Raw genomic sequence first — 14,619 nt, 5'->3', positions numbered from 1 at the left:
GGAAACCAAAAGGTGAGTTGAGAGTCCTTCGAGGCCTTTCTGAAAGAGAGGGAAAAAATATCTACAGCGTGAGTGAGGAGAAGGGAACAATGACTAAAAGAGCAGCATCCTGAGGCCCCGGAGGGACTGCAGCGGACCAGGTCAGCGTTTCACATGTGTCACTTCCTCTCGGCCTCAACGAGAGGAGCGTGGCTGTGGCGTGGCACGGTGGCCAGCGGGTGCAAAGGGCCTGTCAGGCTGACACAGGAGGTTACGCACTGGGCAAATGGGACAGATCCCAGCCCGTGCACCCGAGCACGTAACAGCTTCCCCTCTCCAAAGCAGCGTGATTCAGGTTAAAGGAATGGGGGGGGGTGACTGGAAAGGGTCTGAAAGCGCGCACGTATCCAAGCGAACGCAGTCATACGAGGGAGCAGTTCGCTGGAAGGAACTCATCTCTAACTTTGCCACCTCACGCTGCCGTATGTAGGCCATGACGCATAAACATGTGGCAGTCTCTTATAAATCATAAGCGCCAGGCGGGGAGAAGCGAGCGTGAGCGCGTCAGGAAGGTATAGGAACTTTATGTACTGACATCTGCGAGGTTGCGCCGCACTTCTTCCCGTGTGTCTTTCAAGACCATTTCTGCTTTTAAAAAACCTCCACCCGAAATAGCGGATGCTTTAAAAAGGAACAGCGTGTCACATTGATTCTGATGTTACATTATCCTACAGCACGAGAATAAACCAGCAAACATGGGTAGATTATATACATCTAAAGGCTTGCTAAAAATGGGGAAGATTGCAGTTTGCGGTAGAGTGCATCCTTTGCCCGATTTTCATACTGAGCTGAAGAACTCTTTGTCCATCATCGGTCTGGCTGCCTGTATGAATGACCGCTGCTTATCAGCTCTCTGTCTGCCTGTCTCGCTCTGCCTCTCTGGCCTGTGTTAATGTTGCTGTTTGACATTACAAGCAGCAGGCTTTTTTTTTTTCTTTTTTTCTCCCAGCAGCCTCAGTGGACACTGAGCTTTAGCCTAATTGGTTCCAGAGCAGACCCTGACAGAACTCTCCTCTGCGGCACACAGCCATATTAATACCCCACGCCACACACACACACACACACACACACACGTGCAACACAATAAAAACAAGCACAGCAATCAGCGACTAACTCGCTAATTAACGCCCTTACAAAGCATCTCATTAGCATGTGTTGCAGAAAGGGGCAGCGGGGGGAAAATGAGCATTTTGGTTAAAAAAAAAAAAAAGAAAGAAAAGAAATTATTAAAAAAATAAGACCAGGGCACACGCGTATGCATATGTTTGTGTGTTGTATTCTACTCAGGGGCCAAGGGCCTTGGTTGCCCCACCTAGTAGAGGGTTACATCTCAGGGGAGTCCATTACGCCTCTCTGAGGGAGGCACTGGAGTCAAAGATAAGCATAATTTTAAAGGCAATCAGGAAAAATAAATCTCTGGCACGCAGGCAACACTTTCGTTGCTAACCAGCAACTTAACCTGCTTGTGCTGTGAGTGGAATATAAGATGGATAGGTAAGGGGCTATGGGAAAACGGTAATGTAGCTGCAGAGTTTATATGTAGGTTTGTAAGATACTGCTCCCGTACAGAATATACACGGGTGCAGACACTAACGAAAACAAGATAATCACGAATCAACGCGCAAATGCATCTCGCTTTTAGGAGCGTGCCTGTGTCACCACCCTTAATAGCCTCTCTTTCTCCGCCTTCCTCTCCCTCCATCTCTTCCGGCACCCATCTGCTGCTTAATCCCGCGGTTTTACTGTGGCTTCATCACTGCCTGTAAAAACAGCCCCCTGTGAACTCTATAAAGGCAACCAGCATCGGGCTTATTGTAAAACACAATCATAAGGTAAATGTTTATCCCCTCTCCGCCACTCTAAACTCGCCTAATGAGCCCGGCGGAGGGGTTTCCACCTCACGGCACAAAGAGGCAGAGGCAATAACGCGCCCCTTCTCAGATTAGGACTGCGGAGGAGAGGATGAAAACTGTAAGTAGCGTAAACACAATAAGAAAGTAAGTAACCCTTGGCAGAAACACAAAGAGGTAATAAAATCAAGTGCCAAACAATAATGTCAGCCATTAATGAATGAACAGCTAAATGTATTAAATACAAATACTTCCCCATTAGATAATGATAAAGCAGCGGGACGGGGGTTTTCTCTTCCAGGAATCTGCTGCAAAAGTGCATTGTTCTGTTTATGCTGCGGCCGTTTCTTGGCAGGACACAGCATGATTGGCTGGGAAGGATGAGCCCTCCGACCCCGGCTCTTCCTGCCTGTTCTGACCTGCCTATTATCCATCAGCGACCCCCCCCCCACCCCCCCACCCCCCCGGCTATTACACCCACTGTGGGCGCGCAGGGCGCTACGCTGAACCGCGCCGCCCCGCGCTGTGAACGGGACATCGCTCTCGCCTCCGAACGGCGACACCGGCCCTCAAAGCCAGACGCACGCGAGCCGGAGAGGGAGCGACGGAGTTGGAGAAGGGGAGAGTTCGGAGAAATAATAAGCAGGTAGTTGGAGGTCAGAGGTCTCGCGCAATCGGGACAGCAGTTGCAGTCCTGGCAGCCAGAGCGGAACTCGGAGAGAGACCTGGAAGTAGATATGATGACCTTTTGTACAGAGGACCCCAAAATATACCCTCTTATCAAAATGACCTTAACATAGGAGCATGGGAAGGTAAGCAGAGTCCATCCATCATCTTAAAGATTAATCCTCCTTTCTATTCTTCTCCTGACTCTATTAATAATGTCGCCAGAGGGGAGAATTTGCTGCAAAGATTTATTCTGATATTGTGACTTTTATTCATTAGCCTATAAGAGGGGAATTCCTTGAAAAGGAAGCGAGCTTAAGGAATGCTAATTCACCACCATGGCTGCGTTCGAAACTATACCGAACTCTATTAACTGTTAAATTCGCGGGCAATCCGCGTGTGCAGCACGCCAACGTACCGCAAACAGGTGATCATTTCCACGGCAGAGGTTACAATTACCCGTTGTTTTAAAGGCAATTCTAGGCAATCCTCTAACATTTAACATCCTGGATAATTCTGCGGCAGGTGCAGAGCCTGAAAATCAATTTGACGACGAAATCTGGTCCTGGATCAGAGCTTTTTTCTCACTCATTTAGACAAAGCGCCGGGTTTCACGCTGTGGAGCAGCGCTGACAGCCCCAGGGGCATATTTCAATTAGAGACTTTGGTGAGTTTAAACACTGCAGATCTACTCGCGCTCAAAGGCGTTTGTCTCCCTCGCGCTCTCCCTCTCCACCTCCCCGCCTCCCTCCCCCCTCCTTCTCCTCAGCCTCTCTCTTCATATCTGCGCTGAGCACTCACTCTCCTTCTTCAAGTCCTGCTCTCTGTAATCAACCCAGTGCTAATGGCTTATTCTTTCTGCTCCAGCACCCACATTTCACTTGTTTATTTTCCCACACTCGTAAATCTGGGGACATGTCACAAGCGCAGCGATATTAGAGTAATAATCTCAGGTAATTATCAGATGCCCTCTCACATTTTTTCTTCTGCGCCCCCCCCCCTCTTGCTTTCACTTGCTTCACAGGAAGAGACTCACAAAGAAGTTTCCTCACTGTTCGTGTTCAGTTTTTTTTTCTCTCATTTAGGAAGACATTGTTTTTTTAAGAGATCTGAATACCTAAATTTTGTAGACGTCTGAATTTTATATTTCATGTAACTAACTTGAGAAATTGTGAATTAATTATACGTAATCTGTGACATACGTTTTACATCCTCTGTTCTTATTGTATAGTTTCAATGAGGAAGTAAAAAATAAAATACAATAAATAAAAACATTCAGACCAGTTACACATTTTTTGTTCTTTGTGTTCTGTGTTTTAGCAATTATTTTTGAGCCCATAAAATTTGGCCAATGTGTGTTAAAATGTTATGATCCACACCGATCAGCCACAACATAAAAACCACTGACAGGAGAAGTGAATACCATTGACCATCTTGTGACAATACAATGTTGTGCTGGGAAACTTTTGGACCTGTTGTTAGCCGGATGTTACTTAGACATGTAGCACCCACCTAGACCAGACCAGGCACGCCCACCCCACAGCAGTGACACAGCCTGGATGCAGCCTGACACAGGCACACACAAAAACAGTTTACGAACAATTAGTTGTTAGCACAAGGTGTTGACCTGGCCTCCAAATTCACTAGATCCCAAACTGATCAAGTATCTAAGCAATCTAAAAAGTGTATTTGTGTAGTAGTTGAAATAATGTAATGTTTTGCATAAATCTCTGCTTTAGTCATGGCAGTGTACTTTTGTGGATTACATCAACTTGAAATTACACTTTGTTCAATTAACCTGCTATTCTTATTCGTCATGGCTTTTTTTTCCGGATTTTTTCAGAAAGCTCCTCTTTTTGGCCAAATGTCTTTTTTTTCTACTTGTCTTTTTTTTGTCCTGAAAGTTGAAAATAAATCAATTTGTTTGGTTTAAAGGAATTTCTCCCTCATTACATAAATATACTGACCATTATCTTCTAACACACACACGCTACCATTGCCTTTGGCTGCTTTGGGCCAAGAAACGGTAATGTGCCATGTCATGGAACCACACAGAGCGTGTAAATTGAAATTCGTTTGGATATTGGACCTTTGTACAGGGCGGCACTATGACTCTGTGGTTAACACTAATGCCTTCCAGTGAGTTCCAGAGAAAGTCTAGGTTCAGGTCCAGGTCGGGCCTTTCTGGGTGGTGTTAACATGTTTGCTGGCTTGGAGGCACAACTGAGACCTACACAATATTAGGATGATGGTCATAATGTTATGCCTGATCAGTGAACAGTTTTAACTGTCCAAACACTTAGGGTCTGGGCTACTCCTGCCTGTCTATGGCTCTTAGCACAAAGATAATTTCTACAGGCATAACACGTCACTTTTTTTTTTAACGTTTTTTATTTTAGTCATTGATAAAATATTTGTTCACCGGTATTCATGGAAGCAGGTTGGTATGCGCTCCCTGTTACACCAGTGTGGCTCACTGATGTGTTTTTAATAGTTTTTGGAACGTCTGAAGTGGAACAAGCTGTATGTATGTTACGCTTTGGCTACACAGAGGGTCATTGTTGGGTTTTCATGGGATTTCTTGTCAGGAAGAAACAAGTACAATAATATCTCTGGACCCATTCGAGAAAACAATAAGGGTCACTTACCCACTCCTGCTGTATGGCGCTGACTGCCTTGTTGGCCCGGGACAGGTTTCGGCACGCTATGATCACATGCGCACCGTGGAGAGCGAAAGACCTGGCCGTCTCGAATCCTGAGACCAGAGGATGGAGTCAGTCAGTCAGACAGACAGACAGACAGGGAGACAGGGAGACAAAGATGTAAAGAGAAAAAAAAAATAAAAAGAATGAAAGCGTGCAATGCTTCAAAGATCAGTTATTTCTGAAGATAACTTTGATTCCCGGGGTGGAATCGAATGCAGCGGGGGGTTATGGGGAGGCAGGCAGCTGTAAGTTAAAATCCCCATCAATTTTCCATATAATTCCTTTCATTGAGAAACCCAGTGGTCTAGTAGGGGGAGTTAATCATTTCTCTCTGAAGTGATGAAACTGATTGAATTATTGTGGTTCAAGACTTCTTCTCCTCGTCTTAGATAAAGTTTGGGATCTGACCGCCGGCTCTCGAGAAGGTCTCGCCGCTCACTTCAGCAGAAGGGAGGTCGGTTGTTAATTATGCTAATAATTACACACTGATGGCAGTAATTATGAAAACACGGGTCATAATAGAAGCAGCAACCGAACAGACACGACAATCGAACTGAAACCTTGGTGTTGATATTTCCCCACATCAAAGGGCCTCCGATAAGGACGTTTCTCCTCATGAAACGAGGTCCGCGTCCCGATAGGCGCAGAATTTATCAGTCCAAGACTACTTCATGGCTCCATCCAAATCATGTAGTCACGATAAAACTGACAAAAAACTAAAGATAGGGGGAGAGAAGTTCATTTCTAAATTACAAGTCTAAATGGGTCATTTCATCCCGTAGGTTGAATTAATTTACGAGATTAACTTTTTTTTTTTCTTCTTTCACCGTATATTTATTTCCTTTGACATTTACTGTCCCTCAACGAGTCACGGAAAAGTTCAACAGCGCAGACCATCGTATATTTCAGTCCAACCGCACACAAACCTGCATATAGAGACACATGTGCAGAGTGAGCGTCCTGACTGACAATACTGACGGGACGGGGCCAAGAGGGTCTGAGAGGCGGAGCAGTAGGCAGAGTGCATCAGAGGGTGGATTAATATGGACTGTAATTAGATTATATGTCTTAATCTGATTTTCATTAAGAGCAAAACTGGGAGGCCTAATTGTGAGGAGAGTGTTAAGGACTAATATCTATTAAAACTCAAAATTGGAGCAGGATTGGAAGCCCCTTTCTGACAAGTGAAGCATGGAATGAAATTATATGACACCTTATTAGGTGTAATGGAGGGGACTGTGCCTGTGAGCGGCGATCATTTCACTCGCAGGGAATGGAAATGAAAATAAAAACATCATGACAGGAATTAAAAAAAAAAAAAAACAAGCAGTGTGGCTCCTGGGTAAAAAAAAAAAAAAATAATAATAAAAAAATTTGCACATGTAGGAGCTAGCTTTAGGAAAGAAATGTTATAAAATCTTCTCAGTGTCATTTTTATTATGGCTTCATCCAAATAATACTATTGCTACTAATACATATTAATCTAGGAATACATTTAATATAATATTATATTATATATTATAATATTATATATTTCTATACATAGTGCCATATAAAAGCATTACTCTGCCTTTATAAATTGGACAAGAGCGCTGGCGTCTGGTAAACAACACCACCTCACACTCACTTGTTGTGTGTACAAACCATGAAAGTGAAATTAATCGTCGCCAGTGTTTTCCATAATGGAGAACAAATTAGAATATGGCAGCGACAACAGCAGCAGCAGCACTGAAGCCATGTATTTGCAATGACAAATAACAAGGGCTTGACATTAATTGTGAAATAACGAGAGTGGCATTGCTTTAACAGAGACTTCCCGCCCTCTCGCCCATGTTACCGGTGGAGAGGGCTGCACCGAAATTAGTTCTTGGTCAGGTGTACAACAAAGGGAGCCTGTTCCTGCGTTGTATGGTGATGGTGGAACATGACAAGAGGTCAAGCAGCGGTTTTGTTTTTTGATGTTTTTTTCTTCTTTTTTTTTTTTTGCTCCGGCAGTTCGACAGACGCCATAAGCTGTTTTACAACACACAGGAGGCCGGCTGGGCTGCAACGCCCATCCAGGTTCTTTTGTCTCATCAGACAACGACATAGTAAACAAAGACGTATGAGAAGAAGAGGATCAGAATCAGAACTTTTTTTTTTCAGGAGCTGGGAGATAAAGCTCCTTTGATTGTTTCCACCCTGAAGCTTCACAACGCAACAAAATGTACAGTAAACTGCTCGCCTATTGTTGAAAATGTGTTTTACTGTTATGTATAAAATGCATAAAAAATGTGTAAAATGTCTATTAAGCAGTGAATGCTCTTCATGGTACATTAGGATCCTGGCCCTACTGATATCCCCCAATAATGAGTGTGATTTAGTGATTTCACGCTTTGTTTGTCCGCCCTGGCCCGCCACCCCTCTCTGGATCCCCCCTCGTACACAGGTGTATTGGCTCACTGTAATGAGATCATTACCAGCCTCGTCAGTAAACGTGTTTATTTGGCAAACGGAGCTGCCTGCTCCTTCTCTCTCTTGATCTGCTTCCAAAGAGGCATTTAACTAAAATAAGCTCTGCAGTACAATTGGGCAAACAGAAGTCAATCCAGATCATTACAAGACCTGTGGGTAAACACGGCGAGTTCCCACAGTCCCCTTTCACCAGAGCGGAATTTGTGCTCCGAGAACGCAAGAGCAGCACGGAGCGGACTACGTGCATACAGCGGGTACGCCGCCTCAATCAATTACAAGGCATCTTAACTGTAATGTGCAACATAAAAATATGTTGTGCGTTCTATTTCTGAAGCAACTGATAAATATGAAACATATGTGGCTTTTAATTACACTATTTAATTCTGTTTATCTGCCTAATTTGTCTTCTGTTGTCACTTTGATTCATTCATTAGATTCGTGGGCTTCGGAGCCGGTGAAGAGTTTATAAATTAGTAGACACATCAAGTGAAAACTGGATACTCCACTCCATACCACATCTGAGCCAATACTGCCACTCCACTGTCACAATTTAAATTCCAGTGTTTCTAATTCTTTCTTCAGGCCACCTCCAAATGTGGTCAGAGATAAGACTGCTGGGGGTGTTCAAACCTGTTTTTACATGATCTGAGCATCCAAATCGGATCTTAAAGGTCCCATAGTACACATTTTTTCAACGATTTCATATAGGTGTCAGAGGTCCAACATCATTGTTCTCAAAGTGTATTACCGCAAATTCAGCCTCAGTCCTGAATTTCAGCCAGTTAAAAAGTTGCTCTAGTGAGCTACACTGAGAACAGGCCGCTTCTGTGTCTGTATCTTTAAATGCTAATGAGCTGTGTCTGTCCACGCCCCTCTCAGGGAGATGATGCTTCATTTGCTGGCGTTAGCATGCGTTAATGTTTACGCAGCGAAGTCTGCTTCGTATGGGCTGATACTTAGAAAGAAGTCCTCTGTAAAATGCTTTGCGCACACATGCAAAGCTTTGGGAAGTTTTGTTGGTACATTTCCAGCAAAAATAAAATCGATACACTGGGACTTCACGGGCTCAGACAAAAAGAGTAAAAAAAACAACAGAGTGATGCCCATGCTTTGCTCGTACATTTGCTTTGTGTGTTTTTAAGGAGAAAAATGGTGTCATTTTAGAGGGGGCGGACTCATCTATCTGAGGGGCGGGGGGGCGGATCAAAGGCAGTATCCATTACTGGAGGGAGTGGTTATTTCCCTGCATGACGTCAAAAAGGGAAAAAACTCAGATTCGCCTGTTTGAACCCACATTCGCTAAAAATTAGAGCAAGCAAGTGAAGGAAGTGACAAAATTTTTTCACTTCTTCTTCCCAAACACGAGATATGCGGACACATATTACTCTTAGAAAACCTTTATAAAGTGAATTTTACATAATATGGGACCTTTAATGCGAAGGTCTGAAGGGTTTGCAGTATTCTTTTATTTTCAAGTTAACATGAGATACAACGGGAGAATTTATTTCAGGGAACATCTCTGTCATCTGATCACTAAACGACTCTTTTACTGCATTACTAAGAGCGGCTAGTAAGCGAGCGGCCGAGTGGCTCCGGAAACAGACTCCAACTCTTGACTGTCTCCGTGATGAGTTCACCCGCTCCTGCGGCCGCGGCGTATTTCTTGTCCAAGGAGTGAGCAACGGCACAACTCCCCCATTCTTTCTGACTTTTAAGATCCCCTCTAATTCCCCTCCATTAGTCCAAGAGGAGGGAGATGTCACCCCAAAAGTGGAATGTATGGTTAGTAATTACAGCCCAAGGTTGAGCTGTTCCAGGCGAGAGCACTGGAGTGGTTCTATTACCCCTCCCTGTCCCCTTTCTGCCTCCTTCCTGCCCCCCCTCCACCATCCCGCCATCCTATCTAGTACCCCACCCACCCCCTTCTCTTTCCCTGACCCTCTGTGGCAACCTCCAACTCCCTACACAATATCTCATCATGGCCTCACACCGCAATGGACATCCCTGGTCCTCCGGCAGCCGAGACTCACGGAGAGCGATAGAAAGACAACGGTAAAGTTGATAAACATGTATCACACCAAATCACGCGCACGCGGATAAACACAACCCCCAGCAGCCTGCTCATACAGTGTCTGCTGAGCATTAAGGGTATTTTCATCACTGTCATCAAAAAATCTCCCCCCATCATGTAACTTTCATCCCCTCATCATCTGCAGACTGTAAACTCGATAGGTTCATAAACTACTTGACTACACACAATAACCCAATACCCCTTCATTTTATTTTACCTACAGCCTTTAAGCACATATATGTATTCCATCCTCTCTCTAACCACTTCACTTCTATTATATTAGAGCTGTAATCATTATTGAACCCTCCTAGCCTCCAGCATAATACTCTATGCATGTTACACCAGTTTGGGTCTGCATAGCAAATTTCATCCAAGGTTAATAAAGTTGAATAATTTGACTAACCAACCATAACTGGTTCTCATTGCGTAGCCAATAAACACGTTCATCAGTGAGGACATGAAATGCCCGATGATGGGGAAGAAAAAAAAAATAAAATTAAAGCTCTCCTTCGATTTCCTCGGGAGTTCAGCGTGCGAGCTGACAAAGAGGAGACGGAGCAGGACGCGGGGGCCGGCCGAGCCCCCAGCGGCCGCGCACGCACACAAAAAAACACTACCAGGCTTCTGAATATAAACACAGACACACTCTGGATGTCATCTGAACCACACGCGGCCACTCAGAGACGCTCAGAGACACGCGCGCTGAGACACAGACACCGCATGGCATCCTCACCAGGAACATCTTTTTATCCATCTAATTCCTCCCACTATGAATAATGCATTTCCCTCCTTACTCAGGCTCGGGTTTAACGCATCGCTGCGCGGGTCTTTAAGGGGGTCCTTATTCATAAACAGTAGTGCAGTAAATACCAGAGCTTTGCAGCCAATTTAATGGCAGTTATGCTTAACAAATCTGCCTCAATCTAATGATCAGCCACAAAGCTGGGCTATGGGTTTAATCTGCACACAGAGGCTCCCACAGCTCTGCGACTCACTGAATATGCTTAGGGATCTCTCCATCCAGAGAGAGGAGAGCACCGGCCTGACACTTAATCCTCACAACACAACACTGGGATCAACACAAATATGGAACAATGTTAGTCTTTCATGAATAAGAATAACACCGAAAGTCCTAAAACACTGCACAGACAATGCATAGAGATACTAACACATTATGAAGAGCTCTTTTCCAAATCCTTGTTATTCCCTGTCTGGCCCGCCTGAGTCTTTTTTGCTTCTTATTCCAACATTGACCCTGGACCTTGACAACAATACCGTGTGGAATTTATTACGTGCATTTAGACTGAGTAGAGCTTCACTGCTGTGGGTATTGCTCTGCATTAAGACACTGCACTGGATGGAGGCAAAAAAAAAAAAGTTAATCAATTCTAAACATGTCAACCTGATAAAAGACCAAACACAGCAAAAGTAGAATGATATGCAAGAACACACAGGCTGTAAACAGTTTTACAGATAATTTCATATTTGACCTACACATGCAATACCACAGCACGCAGAAATTGAGAAAGAGTGTTTCTTGCATGAATCTGACACGCTGCACTGGGCGAGAAAGAAATAGCACACGGAAGACAGTTGTCCCAGCCTGAGTGCTTTATCTGAGGGAGACAGTGGGTCAATATGTTATTTCTGACCACTATTAAACATAATGTTATGTTGACAACATGGCACCTGGGAGACTGACGATGCTCCCCAGGTGCTGGGACACATAAATGCACATACAAACAGTTCCCAGAAGAGCTGTCACAGGCCAAATATGACTGTGTGTGCTAAGAGAGGACAATACAAATATAGTTTTGCTTCGGCAGGAAAAAATATTTTAGGAAATGGCTCGTGCTAAACAGAGTTGTTGTTTTTTCTTGTTTGTTTTTTTTTTTTACGTATGAAAGCAAGTGTTGAAGAAAAACGCGACTTTCGTTTTACAGGACACTGATTTTATTGTTTAAAAGGGATGCTTTTTGTCTCTCAAGTGGGAGCCCAAGGTATCATGACAATGGCCCTTTAAGGACAACTGTTCCACGGACCCCTGGCCAGTAAATAACCTGAGAGTTAGTTGATAGGGGGGAATTAGAGCCAGAGCAGGAGTGCGTAATGGGGATGGATAGGAGGCTCAGGCCTGGGTCAAAGCCGCTTAGGAATCAATGCAGAGGTACAGGTGTACAACCACAGGTCTATAAGAGTAAGAAAACCTTTAAAAGGGAAGGGGAGGGAGGGAGGGAGGGAGGGAGGGAGGGAGGGCGAGAGGGACGCGCAGGGAGGAGGGGGTGGCAGCGAACTACAATCATTCATTTCCATTATCACAATTAAAAATTACCATTCAGGTTGGTACTTGTTTTTAATTTACTAAAGAAAACAGAGGGAAGAAGACTAATGTTGTAAACTGAGCGCGGTGATCACACCGGCAAGACATTACTTTCTCGCCTCCCAGCGCTGCTGCAATGAAGCTTCAAGGCTGGCCACAAAACGATGACATTTCATGCATTAATAAATTCATATATGTGCTTTTCATGTTCGTGTGCATTAAGAACTAAATTAAAAAGATGAAATGTAAATGTTCTAATTAAATAATATACTACTGTTACTAATAAAAATGTCACATTTCCTGTGGAGGAAATAAGCACTGAGGAAAATGGAAATAGCCTTGACACTTGGATTAAAACACTATTGATGCCATTAAAATGCTAAGTGGGCCCAACCAATTGGCATAACCACATTTCACTATAGGAATGTCAAAGGAGTACACGAGAAGTAGCAATTACTATTAGAATACTGTTAATTATGTCTGCTGCATATTTAATATGCGGTGGAGTAAAACAAAGGTTATGTTAATATGGGTTTATTAAGTATTCACACACTGTAGAAATGTCTGTGTGTCGTAGCTACTTGATCCAGACTTTGGTGAAAAGCTGCTCTTTTCAGACAAACATTTTTTATTTACTGAATGCATCCAAACAAATGTTAAATTTGTATTGTTTTTTTTGTTTGTTTTTTTAATTTCCTATTTTCTTTCTCTAATTAAGGCAAAAACAGGCACATACGGCGCTTTTAATACTATGTTTTAAAACCTCAACAGCAGCCCATCATGGATCTCCTGTGCCCTCTTGTGGCGAAAACTATTATTAATCATCGCCTATAATATCTGATGGCCACCTATTTAACAATCAAAAGGCCCAATTATTTTGTTATACTGCACAATCCTCAGAGTTGCACCATTTTTTTTACACATGCACAGAACATTTGGGGGGTGTTGACAGTGCTTTCACATATTCCCATCTCAGAAGTTGTTATATAAGCTGTTATATTTCATGCACGTTCCATTACCCTGCAAAAAATGAATCCAGATTTACCCTAATTCAAGACAGAACAATTGGCTGTAGTTGTTTCAGTGGAAACCCTCTCCACAATTGAAGTGTACTTTTAACACCTCACATATATCATTTCACATAGACATAAAGTTTAGTTTTATTCATCCTTGAGACCATTACATGTTTTTATTTTACTCACGCTACACTTTAACATATAGTATAATGAGGCTAGGTTTGATTATTGTCAATATTATTATCCTGGATACAAAACTACTTTATATTTATGCATGCCCCATGATTGTGCAGGGATTGCTGATTGTCATTTCATTTATTTGCGTCATTAAAATGCACAATAAATGTACGTTTATATAAAGCCTTGTTTGGTTGACATCCAGGTATATCAATAGCATATGAATGTTGTATGTATCACGGCAACAATTTAAAAAATTGTAACAATCCATTATCGTAACATTAAGATTTGCATTCCTTTTAAACAATGTAGTAATAAAGACAGAGGGACATCAAGGTCAGGAAGTTCACAGGCTTCTTTGTTCAGCGAAGGTCCCCAGGCTGCTGTAAATCTGTGTATTACAGTGCCGCCCCGCAGTATCTCATAATACACACAGAGCAATTACACTGCTGCGACTTTCCCTGGGACAAAGAATTTGAATATAAAGACAATTAACGATTTTATGTTTATTTGATTTTCCTCACGCTGTCATTATCTCTCTCGAACAAAGCAGCAAGTCTGAACAAATGGCCAGTACTTGTGCTAATTTAAACTAAAGGAAAGGGGAAATACATTTGTTTCCACCATTATACAGTGAGTCGTGCATTTGCTGGGTACAAATGGACGCCATTCATTACAGTTAACAATGACATCCAATTCAGCCCCGCTAATGAACTTCAATACAGTCATGTTCGGTATTAAGGAGTGATTTGTTGAGTCTAAGTGTATCATTTTGGAGGCTAATGTTGATGAATGCCTAGTTGCAGAGAGATGGGGACGTACATTGTCCAGCTCCTTTTGTACTATACCACATCACCACCTAGTGGCATTATTGGGAAAACACGCTTTACTGCGTTGGTGATTTCCAACATAACCGCACATAAACAAACAGAGATAAACAGATGAAGACACTATGAAACTCACCAATGCCTGCGTTGCCACCAGTGATGAGGACAACCTTGTCAGAAAGGTCTCGGCCTTGCAGGATCTCCAGGGCAGCGGAGTTTGAATCGTAACGTTTTGGCTTCAGCACCACGTCCTCCACCGTAAAAGCCTGGCGTGGGTCAAAATACGTGCTCCGCTTGTTAATGTGACTGAAAACAACAGAGGAAAAAAGGGATGTGACATATAATGCCAGGACTGCAAACATATCCCACAAACCCAAATTAGAAAAACATAATCATTTCAATCATGAATCAAATGAGCACATTAGAGGGACGGCTTATGTGAGAAGATTCACAGACAAAGCTAGAGAGGCCACGGTTGGACATGTTCAATTCAG

The 14,619-nt window shown here is 43.2% G+C and overlaps 1 protein-coding gene across 1 annotated transcript in view; it reads right to left on the bottom strand.

The window, feature by feature from the left end:
• wwox (WW domain containing oxidoreductase) overlaps positions 1 to 14,619 on the bottom strand; it is a 128,572-nt gene that overhangs the window by 111,972 nt on the left and 1,981 nt on the right. The window contains exons 4-5 of the mRNA XM_047596098.1: positions 14,262 to 14,431; positions 5,204 to 5,310 (exon numbers count right to left, since the gene is read on the bottom strand). Coding sequence (XP_047452054.1) covers positions 5,204 to 5,310; positions 14,262 to 14,431 — 277 coding nt within the window. The remainder of the gene's footprint in view (positions 1 to 5,203; positions 5,311 to 14,261; positions 14,432 to 14,619) is intronic.

Source organism: Mugil cephalus, chromosome 10, assembly GCF_022458985.1.
Source record: "Mugil cephalus isolate CIBA_MC_2020 chromosome 10, CIBA_Mcephalus_1.1, whole genome shotgun sequence".
Taxonomy (NCBI): domain Eukaryota; kingdom Metazoa; phylum Chordata; class Actinopteri; order Mugiliformes; family Mugilidae; genus Mugil; species Mugil cephalus.
Note: the sequence above shows the minus strand (reverse complement) of the source record. Positions and strands in the feature narration are given on the sequence as shown.